Raw genomic sequence first — 13,869 nt, 5'->3', positions numbered from 1 at the left:
TGTAAAAAAAAATATTTATATGGGTTTATACTGGTCCATACTTGATTATATTGGTTTATTCTGGTTTATACTGGTCCATACCAGTCTGTACTGGTTCTCACTGGTCCATACTGGTCCATACTGGTCTGTACTGGTTTATACTGCTTTATACTGGTTTATACTGGTTTGTACTGGTTCTCACTGGTCCGTACTGGTCCATACTGGTTTGTACTGGTCCATACTGGTTTATTCTGGTTTGTACTGGTTGATACTGGTCCATACTGGTTCTCACTGGTCCATACTGGTCCGTACTGGTCCATACCGGTCCATACTGGTCCATACTGGTTTATCCTGGTCCATACTGGTTTGTACTGGTCCGTACTGGTCCATACTGGTTTAAACTGGTCCATACTGGTTTATACTGGTCCATACTGGTCCGTACTGGTTTATACTGGTCCGTACTGGTTTATACTGGTCCGTACTGGTCCATACTGGTTTATACTGGTTTATACTGGTTTATACTGGTTTATTCCGTTTCTCTCCGCTCTCTCCCGCAGCGCCCTCGCTGCCCCCCCCCCCCGGCCCTGCGCTACCTGGAGGAGCGGCTGCTGCACACCTGGGGAGGGGGCGGGGCCGGGGCGGGGCCGGCAGGTGAGGGGGGGGAGGGGATTGGGGGGGGGGGAGCCTGGGGGGATTTTTGGGGGGATTTGGGGGGGATTTTGGGGGGTCCTGGGTTAATTTGGGGGATTTTTGGGGGGGATTTTTGGGGGTCCTGGGGGGGATTTTGGGGCATTTTTGGGGGGATTTTGGGATAATTTGGGGTGATTTTGGGGATTTTGGGGGTTTTGAGATAATTTGGGGGGGGATTTTGGGATAAATTGGGGTGGATTATTGGGGGATTTGGGGTTTTGGGATAATTTGGGGGGATTTTGGGATAATTTGGGGGATTTTAGGGGGATTTTGGGATAATTTGGGGGGATTTTGGGGATTTGGGGGGTTTTGGGATAATTTGGGGGGGATTTTGGGGATTTTGGGATAATTTGGGGGGATTATTGGGGGATTTGGGGGTTTTGGGATAATTTGGGGGATTTTGGGATAATTTGGGGGATTTGGGGGGTCTTGGGATTTTGAGAATTCGAGGAATTTTGGGGGGAATTTGGGGGAGTCCTGCGGGGCATTTTTGGGGGAAATCTGGGGGATTTTGGGAGGATTTTTGGGGGGATTGTGGGGAGGATTTGAGGGGATTTTGGGAAAGTTGGGGGGACTTTGGGGAGATTTTTTGGAAGGATTTTGGGGGATTTTTGGGGGGGATTTTTTTCGGGGGAATTTGGGGGGTCCTGGAGGGGAATTTTTGGGGGATTTGAGGAATTTTGGGTCATCCCGGGATCATTCTGGGGGGTGCTGGGAGGGAATTTTGGGGCTCCTGACTTGAATTTTGGTTTTTTTTGGGGGGGTGGGGGCGTGGAAATCGAGCTGGCCCCTCCCCCGCCCTGACCCCTCCCCCTTTTTCCCCTTTAGGCCCCGCCCTCAGTGACGTCACCTCCCTGCACGAGCCCCCTTGGGCCCCTCCCCCGCCCCGCTCGCGCTCGGCCGAGATTTTGGGGGAGGGGCCCCGGGGGGGGGAGGGGCGGCCCCGGGGGGGGTCCCTGACCCCTCCCCCACCCCCCCGGAACCCCCCGGGACCCCCCCGGAGGCTGCGCAAGGTGGGGGAGGGGCTCAAATGGGGGAAATTTGGGGGGTCCTGGGGGGGATTTTTGGGGAAATTTGGGGGGTCCTGGGAGGGATTTTGGGGGAGATTAGGGGGAGTTTGGGGGAAATTTGGGGGGGTCTTGCGTGGGGTTTGGGGAGATTTTGGGAAATTTGTGGAAATTTGGGGGGTCCTGGGGGGAATTTGGGGGGATTTGGTGGAAAATTGGGGAATTTTGGAGGTTTTGGGGGGGGGATTTAGGATTTTTGGGGGGGGATTTGGGGGGTCCTGGGTGGGATTTTGGGGAGAGATTTTGTGAAAATTGGGGGAATTTTGGGGGGGACCTGTGTGGAATTTTTGAGAATTTTGAGGGAGGATTTGGGGTTAATTTGAGATTTTTTGGGGTTAATTTCGGGTATTTTGTGATAATTTATTATAATTTATGATATTTCGGGTTCATTTTGGGTATTTTGGGAGAGGGTTTGGGTTAATTTGGGGTAATTTGGATTAATTTTTGATAATTTTGGGCTGTTTTGAGATAAATGTGGGAGATTTTGGAGTATTTTGTGGTAATTCTGGGTTAATGAGGATATTCTTTGTTAATTTATGTTAATTTATGTTAATTTATGCACATGTCACCCCCAGAACGACGCTCTGAGCCGCGAGAGCCTCGTGGTGTGACCGGGACCCCCAAAATCCCCCAAATTTACCCCAAATTCCAGAAATTACGGAATTTTCCCAAAAATTCCAGAATTTTCCTCAAATTCCGTTCATTTTTTGGGCTCATTTTGGGGCTTTTTTAGTGCCTTAAATTTTGTTATTTTTTATTCATTCAAAATTGGGGGGAGGGGTCTCTCCCCCCCTTTCCCCTCCCCCCACGCTGAGATTTGGGGCCAAATAAAGAATTTCCCAAAAATTCCCACGCGGTGACGTCATTGATCAGCCTGTGACGTCATTGACGCGCCAGTGATGTCATCAGGGAGGAAAGGGGGGAAAATTGGGGGGAATTTTGAGGGATTTCAGAGGGAATTTTTGGGAATTTTCAGGAATTTTGTGGAATTTTAGGGATTTTGAGAGAATTCTGAAAGAATCTTGGGGGAATTTTGAAAGATTTGGGGGGAATTTCTAGGAATTTTGAGAATTTTTGGGGGGAATTTTTAGGGACTTTTAGAGAATTTTGAAATATTTTGGGGGATTTTCGGGGATTGTGGGGAACATGGAGAAATTTTGGGGGATTTTGTGGGATTTTGGGGAATTTGGAGGGAATTTTCGTGAATTTTGGAGAATTTTGAGGGATTTTGGGGGGATTTTTGGGTATTTTTAGGGAATTTGGACGATTTAGAGGAAAACTTCAGGGATTTTGTAGAATTTTGGGAGATTTTGAACAATTTGGCGGCAATTCCGAGGGATTTGGGGACATTTTAAGGGAATTTCAGGGATTTTAGAGGAATTTTTGGGGATTTGTGAGGATTTCGGGGGAATTTTTAAGGATTTGGGGCCCTGAGTGGTTTTGGGAGAACTTTGGGTGAATTTTCAGGGATTTGGGGGAATTTCAGGGGGTCCTGAGAGGTTTTGGGAGAATTTTGAGGGATTTTCGGGACTTTTGAGGATTTTTGAGAGGATTTGGGGGAATTTTGAGGGGTTTTGGGTCAATTCCACCCATTTTTGGGTCACTTTTCCCATCAACGTCACCTTAATTAAGCCCCCTCCCCTAATTAACCCCCCCAATTAAACCCCCCTCCCCAAATTAAACCCCTTCTTTTAATTAACCCCGCTAATTAATGACCCAAATTTGGGTTTTGTCACCTCAAAAAAGACACGCGGGGGGGTGGGGGAGGGGCGGCAGCGTTTACTGGGGGTGGGGGAGGGGAAGGAGCCGGGACCCCTCCCCAAAATTAACAAAGGTGTGATTAATTGATTAATTAATGTGATTGATTGATTGAGTGATTAATTAATTGTGGTGGGTTTCGGCACCAAAGTTTCCCCAAATTTCTTCTGAGTTTCCCCAAATATTCTATTAAATAATAATAACAATAATTCTGATAAAATTCAGGGAAAAAAAAACCCAAAACGAAAAATTCCCCCCAAAAGATTTAGAAAAGAAAATCTCAACAAAATCCTGGGGAAAAATAAATCCCAAAAATTCCCGAAAAAATTCCTTTAAAATCCCGAAAAATCTCCCCAAAAATCCCCCCAAAAAATCTCAAAAAATTCCCCCCCAAAAATCCCGAACAAAATCCCAAAACTTCCTGAAAACATCCCCAAAAAATCAGAAAAAAATCCCCTCCCCCAAAAAATCCCATATAACTTCCAAAAAATCCCGAAAAAAAATTCCCAAAAAATTGGAATAAAGTCCCCACAAAAATCTTGAAAATATCCCCAAAAATTGAGAAAAAAAAAATCCTAAAAAATCCCAAATAAAATCCAAAAAATTCTAAATGAAGTCATGGGAAAAATCCCCCCAAAAATCAAAATAAGCGCCACTGTCGCAAAAGGCGCCGTAAAGTGCGACTGCGGTAAATACTGCCGTGAAGTGCGACTGTCGTAAAAGGTGCCATGAAGTGCGACTGTCATAAATACTGCGGTAAAGCGCGACTGTTTCAAAAGGCACCGTAAAGTGCGACTGTGGTAAATACTGCCGTAATGTGCGACTGTCGTAAAAGGGTCAGTAAAGCATGACTGTTGCAAAGACAGCCGTAAAGCGTGACTGCTGTACAAGGTGCCGTAAAGCGCGACTGTTGTAAATACTGCGGTAAAGCGCGACTGTCGTAAAAACGGCCGTAAAATGCAACTGTCGTAAAAGGTGCCGTAAAGCGCGACTGTCGTAAAAACGGCCGTAAAGCGTGACTGTCGTAAAAACGGCCGTAAAGCGCGACTGTCGTAAAGACGGCCATAAAATGCAACTGTCGTAAAAGGTGCCGTAAAGCGCAACTGTCGTAAAAGGTGCCGTAAAGCGCGACTGTCGTAAAGACGGCCGTAAAATGCAACTGTCGTAAAAGGTGCCGTAAAGCGCGACTGTCGTAAAAGGCGACGCAAAGCTCGACTGTCATAAATACTGTCGTAAAGCGCGACTGTCGTAAAAGGGTCAGTAAAGCGCGACTGTCGCAAAGACGGCCGTAAAGCGTGACTGCTGTAAAAGGTGCCGTAAAGCGCGACTGTCACAAAAGGTGCCGTAAAGCGCGACTGTCACGGAAGTGCCGTAAATACCGACTGTGGTAACAGGCGCCGTAAAGCGCGACCGCCGTAAAGTGCGGTGCCGTCCCCGCCCGTTTCCCCGAGACTTTGGGACACCGAGGGCTTCAAGCTCTTTATTGTCTCCGCTCCCGGCTCTTCGCTCGTTCCCCTTCCCGCCGCCATCTTGGCGCCCTCGCGCCGCCCCCGGCGCGACCGCGCTCGCTACAGCCCCGCCCCTCCCCCGCCCGCCGCCATCTTGGCTCCCTCGCGCCGCCCCAGTGGGGGAGGGGCAGCAGCGTTCATGGACCCGGGACCCCTCCCCAAAATTACCAACGATGTGATTGATTGATTGATTGATTGATTGTGGTGGGCTTTGGCACCAAAGTTTCCCCAGATTTCTCCCAACGTTTTCCCCCGCAGTTTCTATAAAATAATAATAATTGTAATAATAATAATAATAATAATAATAATAATAATAATAATAGTAATAACACTTCTGATAAAATTCAGGGAAAAAAAACCCCCAAAATGAAAAATTCCCCCCGAAAAATCCAGAAAAAGAAAAAGAATCTCAACAAAATCCTGGGGAAAAATAAATCCCAAAGATTCCCGAAAAAATTCCTTTAAAATCTCCCCAAAAAATCTCCCCAAAAAATCACCCCCAAAATTCCAAAAAAAATCCCAATAACGTCCCGAAACTTCCTGAAAACATCCCCAAAAAATTCCCCTCTCCCAAAAAAATCCCCCTAAAAATCCCGAAAAAAATCTCCAGAAATACAGAAAAAAGTCACTAAACATCCCCCAAAAATACAGAAAAAAATCCCGAAAAATATCCCGAAAAAAATCACAAAAAATTCCCCAAAAAATCCCCAAAAAGTCAAAATAAAATCACGAAAAAAATAGTGAAAAAAATCCCAAAAAATTCCCCCAAAAACCCCGAAAAAAACCAATAAAAAATCGCGCAAAAAAACCCAAAAAAATCCCGAAAAATTCCCAAAAAATCCCAAATAAATCCCCCAAAATGCCCAGTAAGTCCAAAAAGTCCTGAAAAAAAAATTGAAAAAATCACGAATAAAATCCCAAAAAATCCCTAAAAAATCCCAAAAATAAATCCGAAACACCCCCCCCCAAAAATACAGAAAAAATACAAAAAAAAAGCTGAAAAAAAATCCCAAAACCTCACGAATAAAATCCAAAAAAAATCACGAAAAAGATCCCCAAAAATTACGAATAAAATCCCAAAACATCCCCAAAAATCCGGAAAAAAAATCACAAAAAAATCACGAATAAAATCCAAAAAAAATCACGAAAAAGATCCCAAAAAATTACGTATAAAATCCCAAAACATCCCCAAAAATCCGGAAAAAAAATCACAAAAAAATCACGAATAAAATCCCAAAAACATCACCAATAAAATCCCGAAAAAACGGCAAAAGAACCCCAAAAAATGCAAAAAAATTAAGAATAAAATCCCAAAACATCCCCAAAATCCGGGAAAAAAAATCACAAAAAAAATCACGAATAAAATCACAGAAAATCACGAACAAAATCCCAAAAAAATGGCAAAACATCCCCAAAAAATGCAAAAAAGTTAAGAAAAAAATCCCAAAACATCCCCAAAAATCCGGGAAACAAAAAATCACAATAAAAATCACGAATAAAATCCCATAAAATCCCCAAAAATCTGGGAAACAAAACATTCCCAAAAAAATCACGAATAAAATCCCCAAAAAATCACGAATAAAATCCCAAAAAATCACGAATAAAATCCTGAAAAATCACAAATAAAATCCCCAAAAAATCACAAATAAAATCCCAAAAAATCACGAATAAAATCCCCAAAAAATCACGAATAAAATCCCCAAAAAATCACGAATAAAATAAAAAAAAAAAATCACGACTAAAATCCCAAAAAAATCACGAATAAAATCCCCAAAAAAATCCCAAAAAATCACGAATAAAATCCCAAAAAATCACAACTAAAATCCCAAAAAATCACGAATAAAATCCCCAAAAAAATCCCAAAAAATCACGAATAAAATCCCCAAAAAATCCCAAAAAATCACGAATAAAATCCCCAAAAAATCCCAAAAAATCACGAATAAAATCCCCAAAAAATCCCAAAAAATCACGAATAAAATCCCCCAAAAAATCCCAAAAAATCACGAATAAAATCCCCAAAAAATCACGAATAAAATCCCCAAAAATCACGAATAAAATCCCAAAAAATCACGAATAAAATCCCAAAAAATCACGAATAAAACCCCAAAAAATCACGAATAAAATCCCAAAAAAATCACGAATAAAATCCCAAAACAACGTCAAAACATCTCCCAAAAAACCTCAAAAATTCCCTAAAAAAAACCCCCCAAAATTCCAAAAAAATCGAAATAAAACCGAGAAAAACCTCAAAAAATCCGATTTTTTTTTCCGCATTTCCGCCCCATTTTCAAATCCCCATAGACGTCAACTCCAGGGCCGCCCCTCCCCCCGCTTTCCTGGCGTTGGCCCCTCCCCCTCTGCAGTCCCCGCCCCCAAGCTCCGCCCCCCTGAGGGCCACGAGCGCCGAGCCCAGCGCGGCCCTGGGGGGGCCCCCAGGGCCTGAATGGCCCAAAAAACCCCCCAAAAATCACGAAAAAAAATCCCAAAAAATCACGAATAAAATCCCCAAAAAATCACGAATAAAACCCCCAAAAAAATCACGAATAAAATCCCAAAAAAGTCACGAATAAAATCCCAAAAAATCCCAAAAAATCATTACTAAAATCCCAAAAAATCACGAATAAAATCCCGAAACAACTTCAAAACATCCCCCCAAAAAAATCTCCAAAATTCCCTAAAAAAAAACCCCCAAAAATTACAGGAAAAATGGGAATAAAATCGAGAAAAACGCTCCAAAATTCCATTTTTTTCCCGGATTTCCGCCCCATTTTCAAATCCCCATAGACGTCAACTCCAGGGCCGCCCCTCCCCCCGCTTTCCTGGCGTTGGCCCCTCCCCCTCTGCAGTCCCCGCCCCCAAGCTCCGCCCCCCTGAGGGCCACGAGCGCCGAGCCCAGCGCGGCCCTGGGGGGGCCCCCGGGCGCCCCCGGCAGCTGCAGCAGCAGCGTCGCCACCGCGGCCACGCCGTCCTCCGTCGGCTCCAACGTCACCGGCCCCGCCCCCTGCCCCGCCCCCTTCCTGCCCGGCCACGCCCCCCGCCGCGCCGGCCACGCCCCCGCCTTGGGCGGCACCAACGAGGCCTTGGGGGGGTTCGGGGCGGGGCCCGCGCGGGGGTTTTGGGGGTCGGGAGGGGAGGGTTGGGGGGCGGGGCGGGGAGTTTGGGGGTCCCCGAGGGGAGTTTGGGGGTCCTGAGGGGGAAATTTGGGGTCCAGAGGGGAAAGTTTGGGGTCCGGAGGTGAAATTTTGGGGTCCAGAGGGGAAAATTTGGGGTCCAAAGGGGAAAATTTGGGGTCCAAAGGGGAAATTTTGGGGTCCAGAGGTGAAAGTTTGGGGTCCAAAGCGGGGTTTTGGTGGCCCAAACGGAGATTTTGGGGGTCCTGAGGGGAAATTTTGGGGTCCAAAGTGGGGTTTTGGTGGCCAAAGCGGAGATTTTGGGGGTCCGAAGGGGAGGGTTGGGGGGCAGGACGGGGATTTTGGGGGTCCAGAGGGGAAATTTTGGGGTCCAAAGCGGGGTTTTGGTGGCCCAAACGGAGATTTTGGGGGTCGTCGAGAGGATTTTGGGGGTCCTGAGGGGAAAGTTTGGGGTCCAGAGGTGAAAATTTGGGGTCCAAAGCGGGGTTTTGGTGGCCAAAACGGAGATTTTGGGGGTCCTGAGGGGAAATTTTGGGGTCCAGAGGGGAAAATTTGGGGTCCAAAGTGGAAAATTTGGGGTCCAAAGCGGGGTTTTGGTGGCCAAAGCGGAGATTTTGGGGGTCGCCGAGAGGAATTTGGGGGTCCAGAGGTGAAATTTTGGGGTCCAGAGGTGAAAATTTGGGGTCCAAAGGGGAAATTTGGGGCTCCGGAGGTGAAGTTTGGTGGCCAAACTGGAGATTTTGGGGGTCCAGAGGTGAAATTTTGGGGTCCAAAGCTGAAATTTGGGGGTCCCGGGGAGGATTTTGGGGCTCCAGAGGTGAAGTTTTGGGGTCCCGGAGAGGATTTTGAGGGTCCAGAGGTGAAATTTTGGGGTCCAAAGGTGAAGTTTTGGGCTCCAGAGGTGAAGTTCGGTGGCCCAAATGATTCTGGGGCTCCACAGGTGAAATTTTGGGGTCCGTGGGCGAAGCTCGGTGGCCAAACCGAGAATTTTGGGGGTCCCCGGGAGGATTTTGGGGGTCCCGAGGTTGGGCTGGAGGACTTGGACCCCCCCAGGATGAATTTTGGGGATTTTGGGGCCAATTTTGGCTCCCGGATTCGACGTTTTGGGGGCCCGGCTCCAAATCTTGGTGGCCAAATGTCAAATTCTGGTGGCCCGACCCCAAATTCCTCTCCCTGAGCCCAGAACTTTGGTGTCCACCTCCAGAACCTTGAGAACCCCCAAAACTTTGATTCCCACCCCCAAAATTTTGATTTCCACCTCCAGAACCTTGATAACCGCCACAGCTTTGATTTCCACCCCCAAAATTTTGATGACCCCCAAAATTCTGATTTCCACCCCCAAAACTTTGATTTCCACCACCCAAATTCTGATGACCACCAGAGTTTGGATGTCCACCTCCAGAACTTTGGTTCCCACCTCCGTAACTTTGATTGCCACCGCCCAAACTTTGGTTCCCACCTCCAGAACCTTGATAACCTCCAAAACTTTGGTGTCCACCTCCAGAACTTTGATAACCACCAAAATTTTGGTGTCCACCTCCATAACTTTGATGTCCACCTCCATAACTTTGGTTCCCACCTCCGGAACTTTGATAACCACCAAAATTTTGATGATCTCCAGAACTTTGATGTCCACCTCTAGAACTCTGATAGCCTCCAGAACCTTGATAACCTCCGTAACTTTGGTTCCCACCTCCAGAACTTTGATAACCACCCGAACTTTGATGTCCACCTCCGTAACTTTGGTTCCCACCTCCGTAACTTTGGTTCCCACCACCCGAATGTTGATGCCCACCTCCAGAACCTTGATGACCTCCATAACTTTGGTTCCCACCTCCAGAACTTTGGTTCCCACCTCCGTAACTTTGGTTCCCACCACCCGAATGTTGATGCCCACCTCCGGAACCTTGATGACCTCCATAACTTTGGTTCCCACCTCCACAACTTTGATGCCCACCTCCATAACTTTGGTTCCCACCTCCGTAACTTTGGTTCCCACCACCCAAACTTTGATGCCCACCTCCAAAACTCTGACGACCACCCAAACTTTGATGCCCACCTCCGTAACTTTGGTTCCCGCCTCCGTAGCTCTGGTTGCCGCCCCCGGGAGCCCTGGCGCCCATCTCCAGCAGGTTCTGCTGGTGGCCCCAGCAGGGCTGGAAGCACACGGTGACCCTGGCGAAGGGCCTGGCCGCCATCTTGGACATCTCCTGGCGGTGGCGCCGCCGCTCGTGCCGCGCGTCCAGGCCCTGCTTGGCCTTCCAGAGCAGCACGCACACGGCCAGGAAGAGGAAGAAGCACGAGAAGAAGACCGAGAAGAAGACGAAGAGGTCGATGTGGGCCTGGTCCTGCCTGAAGAACAGCAGGCCCTGAGAAGGTTCCGCGCCGCCGAGGACCAGCAGGTAGAAGCGGGTGGACTTGAGCGGGTGGGCCTGGTGGGGGTAGGTGAGGACCAGGCGGTCGCGGACGCCGCGGACCACCAGGGCGGGCACGGGGCGGGCGACGGTCAGGTAGGTGACCAAGCCCTGGGCGCGTTCCTCGAGGAGCGCGGGGACGCCGGCGCCGGCCGTGGGGACAACCGGCCGGGGCTGGGGCTGCGGCTCGGCGGGGCGGCCGCCGGGGCCACCAAGGTCACCTCCGGGGCCACCAAAGCTCCTGGGGTCATCGGCGTGGCCGAGGTGGTCACCGTGAGCGGTGAAAGCACCTCCGGGGCCACCAAAGGTCCCGGGGTCATCGGCGTGGCCGAGGTGGTCACCGTGAGCGGTGAAAGCACCTCTGGGGCCACCAAAGCTCCTGGGGCCATCAGCTTGGCCAGCGTGACCAGCATGACCGGTTTGGCCACCGAGGTGGGTTTGGGGGCCACCAAAAGTTCTGGGGTCATCGGAGTGACCACTGTGACCAGTTTGGCCACCGAGGTGGGTCTGGGGACCACCAAAAGCTCTGGGGTCATCAGCTTGGCCAGCCTGACCATCGTGACCAGCGTGACCAGTTTGGCCACCGAGGTGGGTTTGGGGACCACCAAAGGTTCTGGAGTCATCAGAGTGACCACCACGACCAGTTTGGCCACCAAGGTGGGTCTGGGGGCCACCAAAAGTTCTGGGGTCATCAGCTTGGCCAGCGTGACCAGTTTGGTCACCAAGGTGGGTTTGGGGACCACCAAAAGCTCTGGGGTCATCACCTTGACCACCGTGACCACCGTGACCAGTTTGGCCACCAGAATCACCTCTGGGACCACCAAAGGTTCTGGGGTCACCAGCGTGACCAGTTTGGCCGCTGGGATTGGCTCCTGGACCACCAGAAGCTCTGGGGCCACCACTGTGACCACTGTGGCCACCAGAGTCGCCTCTGGGACCTCCAGGGCCACCACTGTGACCACTTTGGCCACCGGGAGCAGCTCCAGGACCTCCAGAACTTCCAGCCGGGCCGGTCGGAGCGGTGGGAGCAGCCCCAGCATCTCCAGGGCCACCAAAGGTCCCACCAAAGGTGCCACCACCACCACCACCGGTGCCACCACCAGTCCAGGAGGTGCCAAAGGTGCCACCAAAGGTCCCAAAGGTGTCACCGGCGGTTCCTGAGCTCCCAAAGGTCCCACCAGTGGTCCCAAAGGTGCCACCACTTGTTCCCGAGGTCCCGAAGGTGTCACCAGCAGTTCCTGAGGACCTCGAGGTGCCACCAGCGGTTCCTGGGCTCCCAAAGCTCCCAAAGGTCCCAGCACCGGTCCCAAAGGTGCCACCGGTCCCACCAGCGGTTCCTGAGCTCCCAAAGCCCCCAAAGGTCCCACCGGTCCCACCACCGGTTCCTGAGCTCCCAAAGCTCCCAAAGGTGCCACCACCGGTTCCTGAGGTCCCAAAGGTGCCACCACCGGTTCCTGAGCTCTTAAAGGTGCCCTCTCCTTGACCACCAAAGCTCCCAAAGGTGCCACCACCGCTCCCAAAGGTCCCACCGGTCCCACCAGCGGTTCCTGAGCTCCCAAAGCCCCCAAAGGTCCCACCGGTCCCACCACCGGTTCCTGAGCTCCCAAAGCTCCCAAAGGTCCCACCAGCGGTTCCTGAGCTCCCAAAGGTGCCACCACCGGTCCCACCAGCGGTTCCTGAGCTCCCAAAGCCACCAAAGGTGCCACCAGCGGTTCCTGAGGTCCCACCAGCGGTTCCTGAGCCCCCAAAGGTGCCACCACCGCTCCCAAAGGTGCCACCACCGGTCCCACCAGCGGTTCCTGAGGTCCCAAAGCCCCCAAAGGTGCCACCAGCGGTTCCTGAGGTCCCACCAGCGGTTCCTGAGCCCCCAAAGGTGCCACCACCGGTGCCAGCGCCGCCGGTCCCGCCGGGCGCCTGCAGGCGGACGCGGTGGCGCCCCGTGCCCGGCTCCACGTCCACGGCGAAGGTGTCGTAGGCGGTGGCCACGTAGAGGTCCACGGCGCCGAAGGTGACGTCCAGCGTGACGCGGATGTCCACGTTGGTGAACTTGGGCTGCACGGCGAAGGGCACCGAGCGGCCGGGCGGCAGCGGGCGGCGCTGCGGCGGCGGGAAGCAGAGGCTCTGCGACGCCGGGTCCAGGCAGTACTCCTGCTCCACCGCCAGGACGCGGTAACACTGCTGGCCACCGACCGGGTGGCCCTGGAACGAGTCGCGGCACTTGGAGCACTGCGGGGACACCAGAAATGCCACCGGTGAGGTCGTGGAGGTCGTGGAGGTCATCAAGATTGAGTTTGGGGCATCCTGGAGGCGACAGAACCCTGAGGAACCTCTTGGGTTCCATCCCTACGTCCCCACCAGAACCTTCTAGAGATGGTTCTGGCACTTGGAGCACTGCAGGGACACCAGAAATGCCACCGGTGAGGTCAGGGAGGTCATCAAGATTGAGTTTGGAGCATCCTGGTGGCAGCAGAACCCTGAGGAACCTCTTGGGTTCCATCCCTACGTCCCCACCAGAACCCCCTGGAACGAGTCGCGGCACTTGGAGCACTGCGGGGACACCAGAAATGTCATGGGTGAGGCCGTGGAGACCATGGAGATCATTGGGACTGAGCTCAGACCATGCTGGAGGCAGCAGAACCTTAAGGAACCTCTTGGGTTCCATCCCTACGTCCTCACCAGAACCCCCTGGAGAAGGTTCTGGCACTTGGAGCACTGCGGGGACACCAGAAATGTCACCAGTGAGGTCGTGGAGATCATCAAGATTCAATTTGGAGCATCCTGGTGGCACCAGAACCTTGAGGAACCTCTTGGGTTCCATCCCTACATCCCCACCAGAAGCCCTAGAGAAGGTTCTGGCACTGCAGCACTTGGAGCACACCAGAAATGCCACCGGTGAGCTCATGGAGATCATCAAGATTCAATTTGGAGCATCCTGGTGGCGACAGAACCCTGAGGAACCTCTTGGGTTCCATCCCCACGTCCTCACCAGAACATCTTAGAGAAGCTCTGGAATGAATTCTGGATGAGGAGACACCAAAGATGCCATGGACATCACTGGGGTTGAGTTTACAGTGCCCTGGTGGCAGCAGAACCTTGAGGAACCTGCTGGGTTCCATCCCCACGTCCTCACCAGAACCCCCGGAGAAGTTTCTAGAATGACTTCTGGATTTGGGGACATTAAAAACACCATGGAGACCATTGGGGTTGAGTCTGGAGCATCCTGGTGGCAGCAGAACCCTGAGGAACCTCTTGGGTTCCATCCCAACGTCCCCACCAGAACCCCCTGGAGAAGGTTCTGGAGCCGCTCCCGCACTCGGGGTTT

At 51.0% G+C, this 13,869-nt stretch overlaps 1 protein-coding gene and 1 long non-coding RNA gene across 2 annotated transcripts in view; one reads left to right on the top strand and one right to left on the bottom strand.

Annotated features, from left to right (window-relative positions):
* Positions 1-509: 509 nt before the first annotated feature.
* LOC131570762 (uncharacterized) lies at positions 510-2,696 on the top strand. The gene is made up of 3 exons (XR_009275914.1): positions 510-630; positions 1,498-1,682; positions 2,312-2,696. It is a non-coding gene; the product is annotated as an uncharacterized LOC131570762 (long non-coding RNA).
* Positions 2,697-7,289: 4,593 nt separating this feature from the next.
* Positions 7,290-13,869, bottom strand: part of MEGF8 (multiple EGF like domains 8) — a gene marked incomplete at its 5' end in the record, with an annotated part of 95,758 nt that continues 89,178 nt past the window's right edge. The window contains 6 exon segments of the mRNA XM_058823110.1: positions 7,290-7,422; positions 7,789-8,378; positions 9,371-10,140; positions 10,193-10,908; positions 10,950-12,228; positions 12,338-12,773. Coding sequence (XP_058679093.1) covers positions 7,290-7,422; positions 7,789-8,378; positions 9,371-10,140; positions 10,193-10,908; positions 10,950-12,228; positions 12,338-12,773 — 3,924 coding nt within the window.

This window comes from Ammospiza caudacuta, chromosome 38 (genome assembly GCF_027887145.1).
Source record: "Ammospiza caudacuta isolate bAmmCau1 chromosome 38, bAmmCau1.pri, whole genome shotgun sequence".
NCBI classification, from domain to species: domain Eukaryota; kingdom Metazoa; phylum Chordata; class Aves; order Passeriformes; family Passerellidae; genus Ammospiza; species Ammospiza caudacuta.
This window is presented reverse-complemented; position numbering and strand designations above follow the sequence as displayed.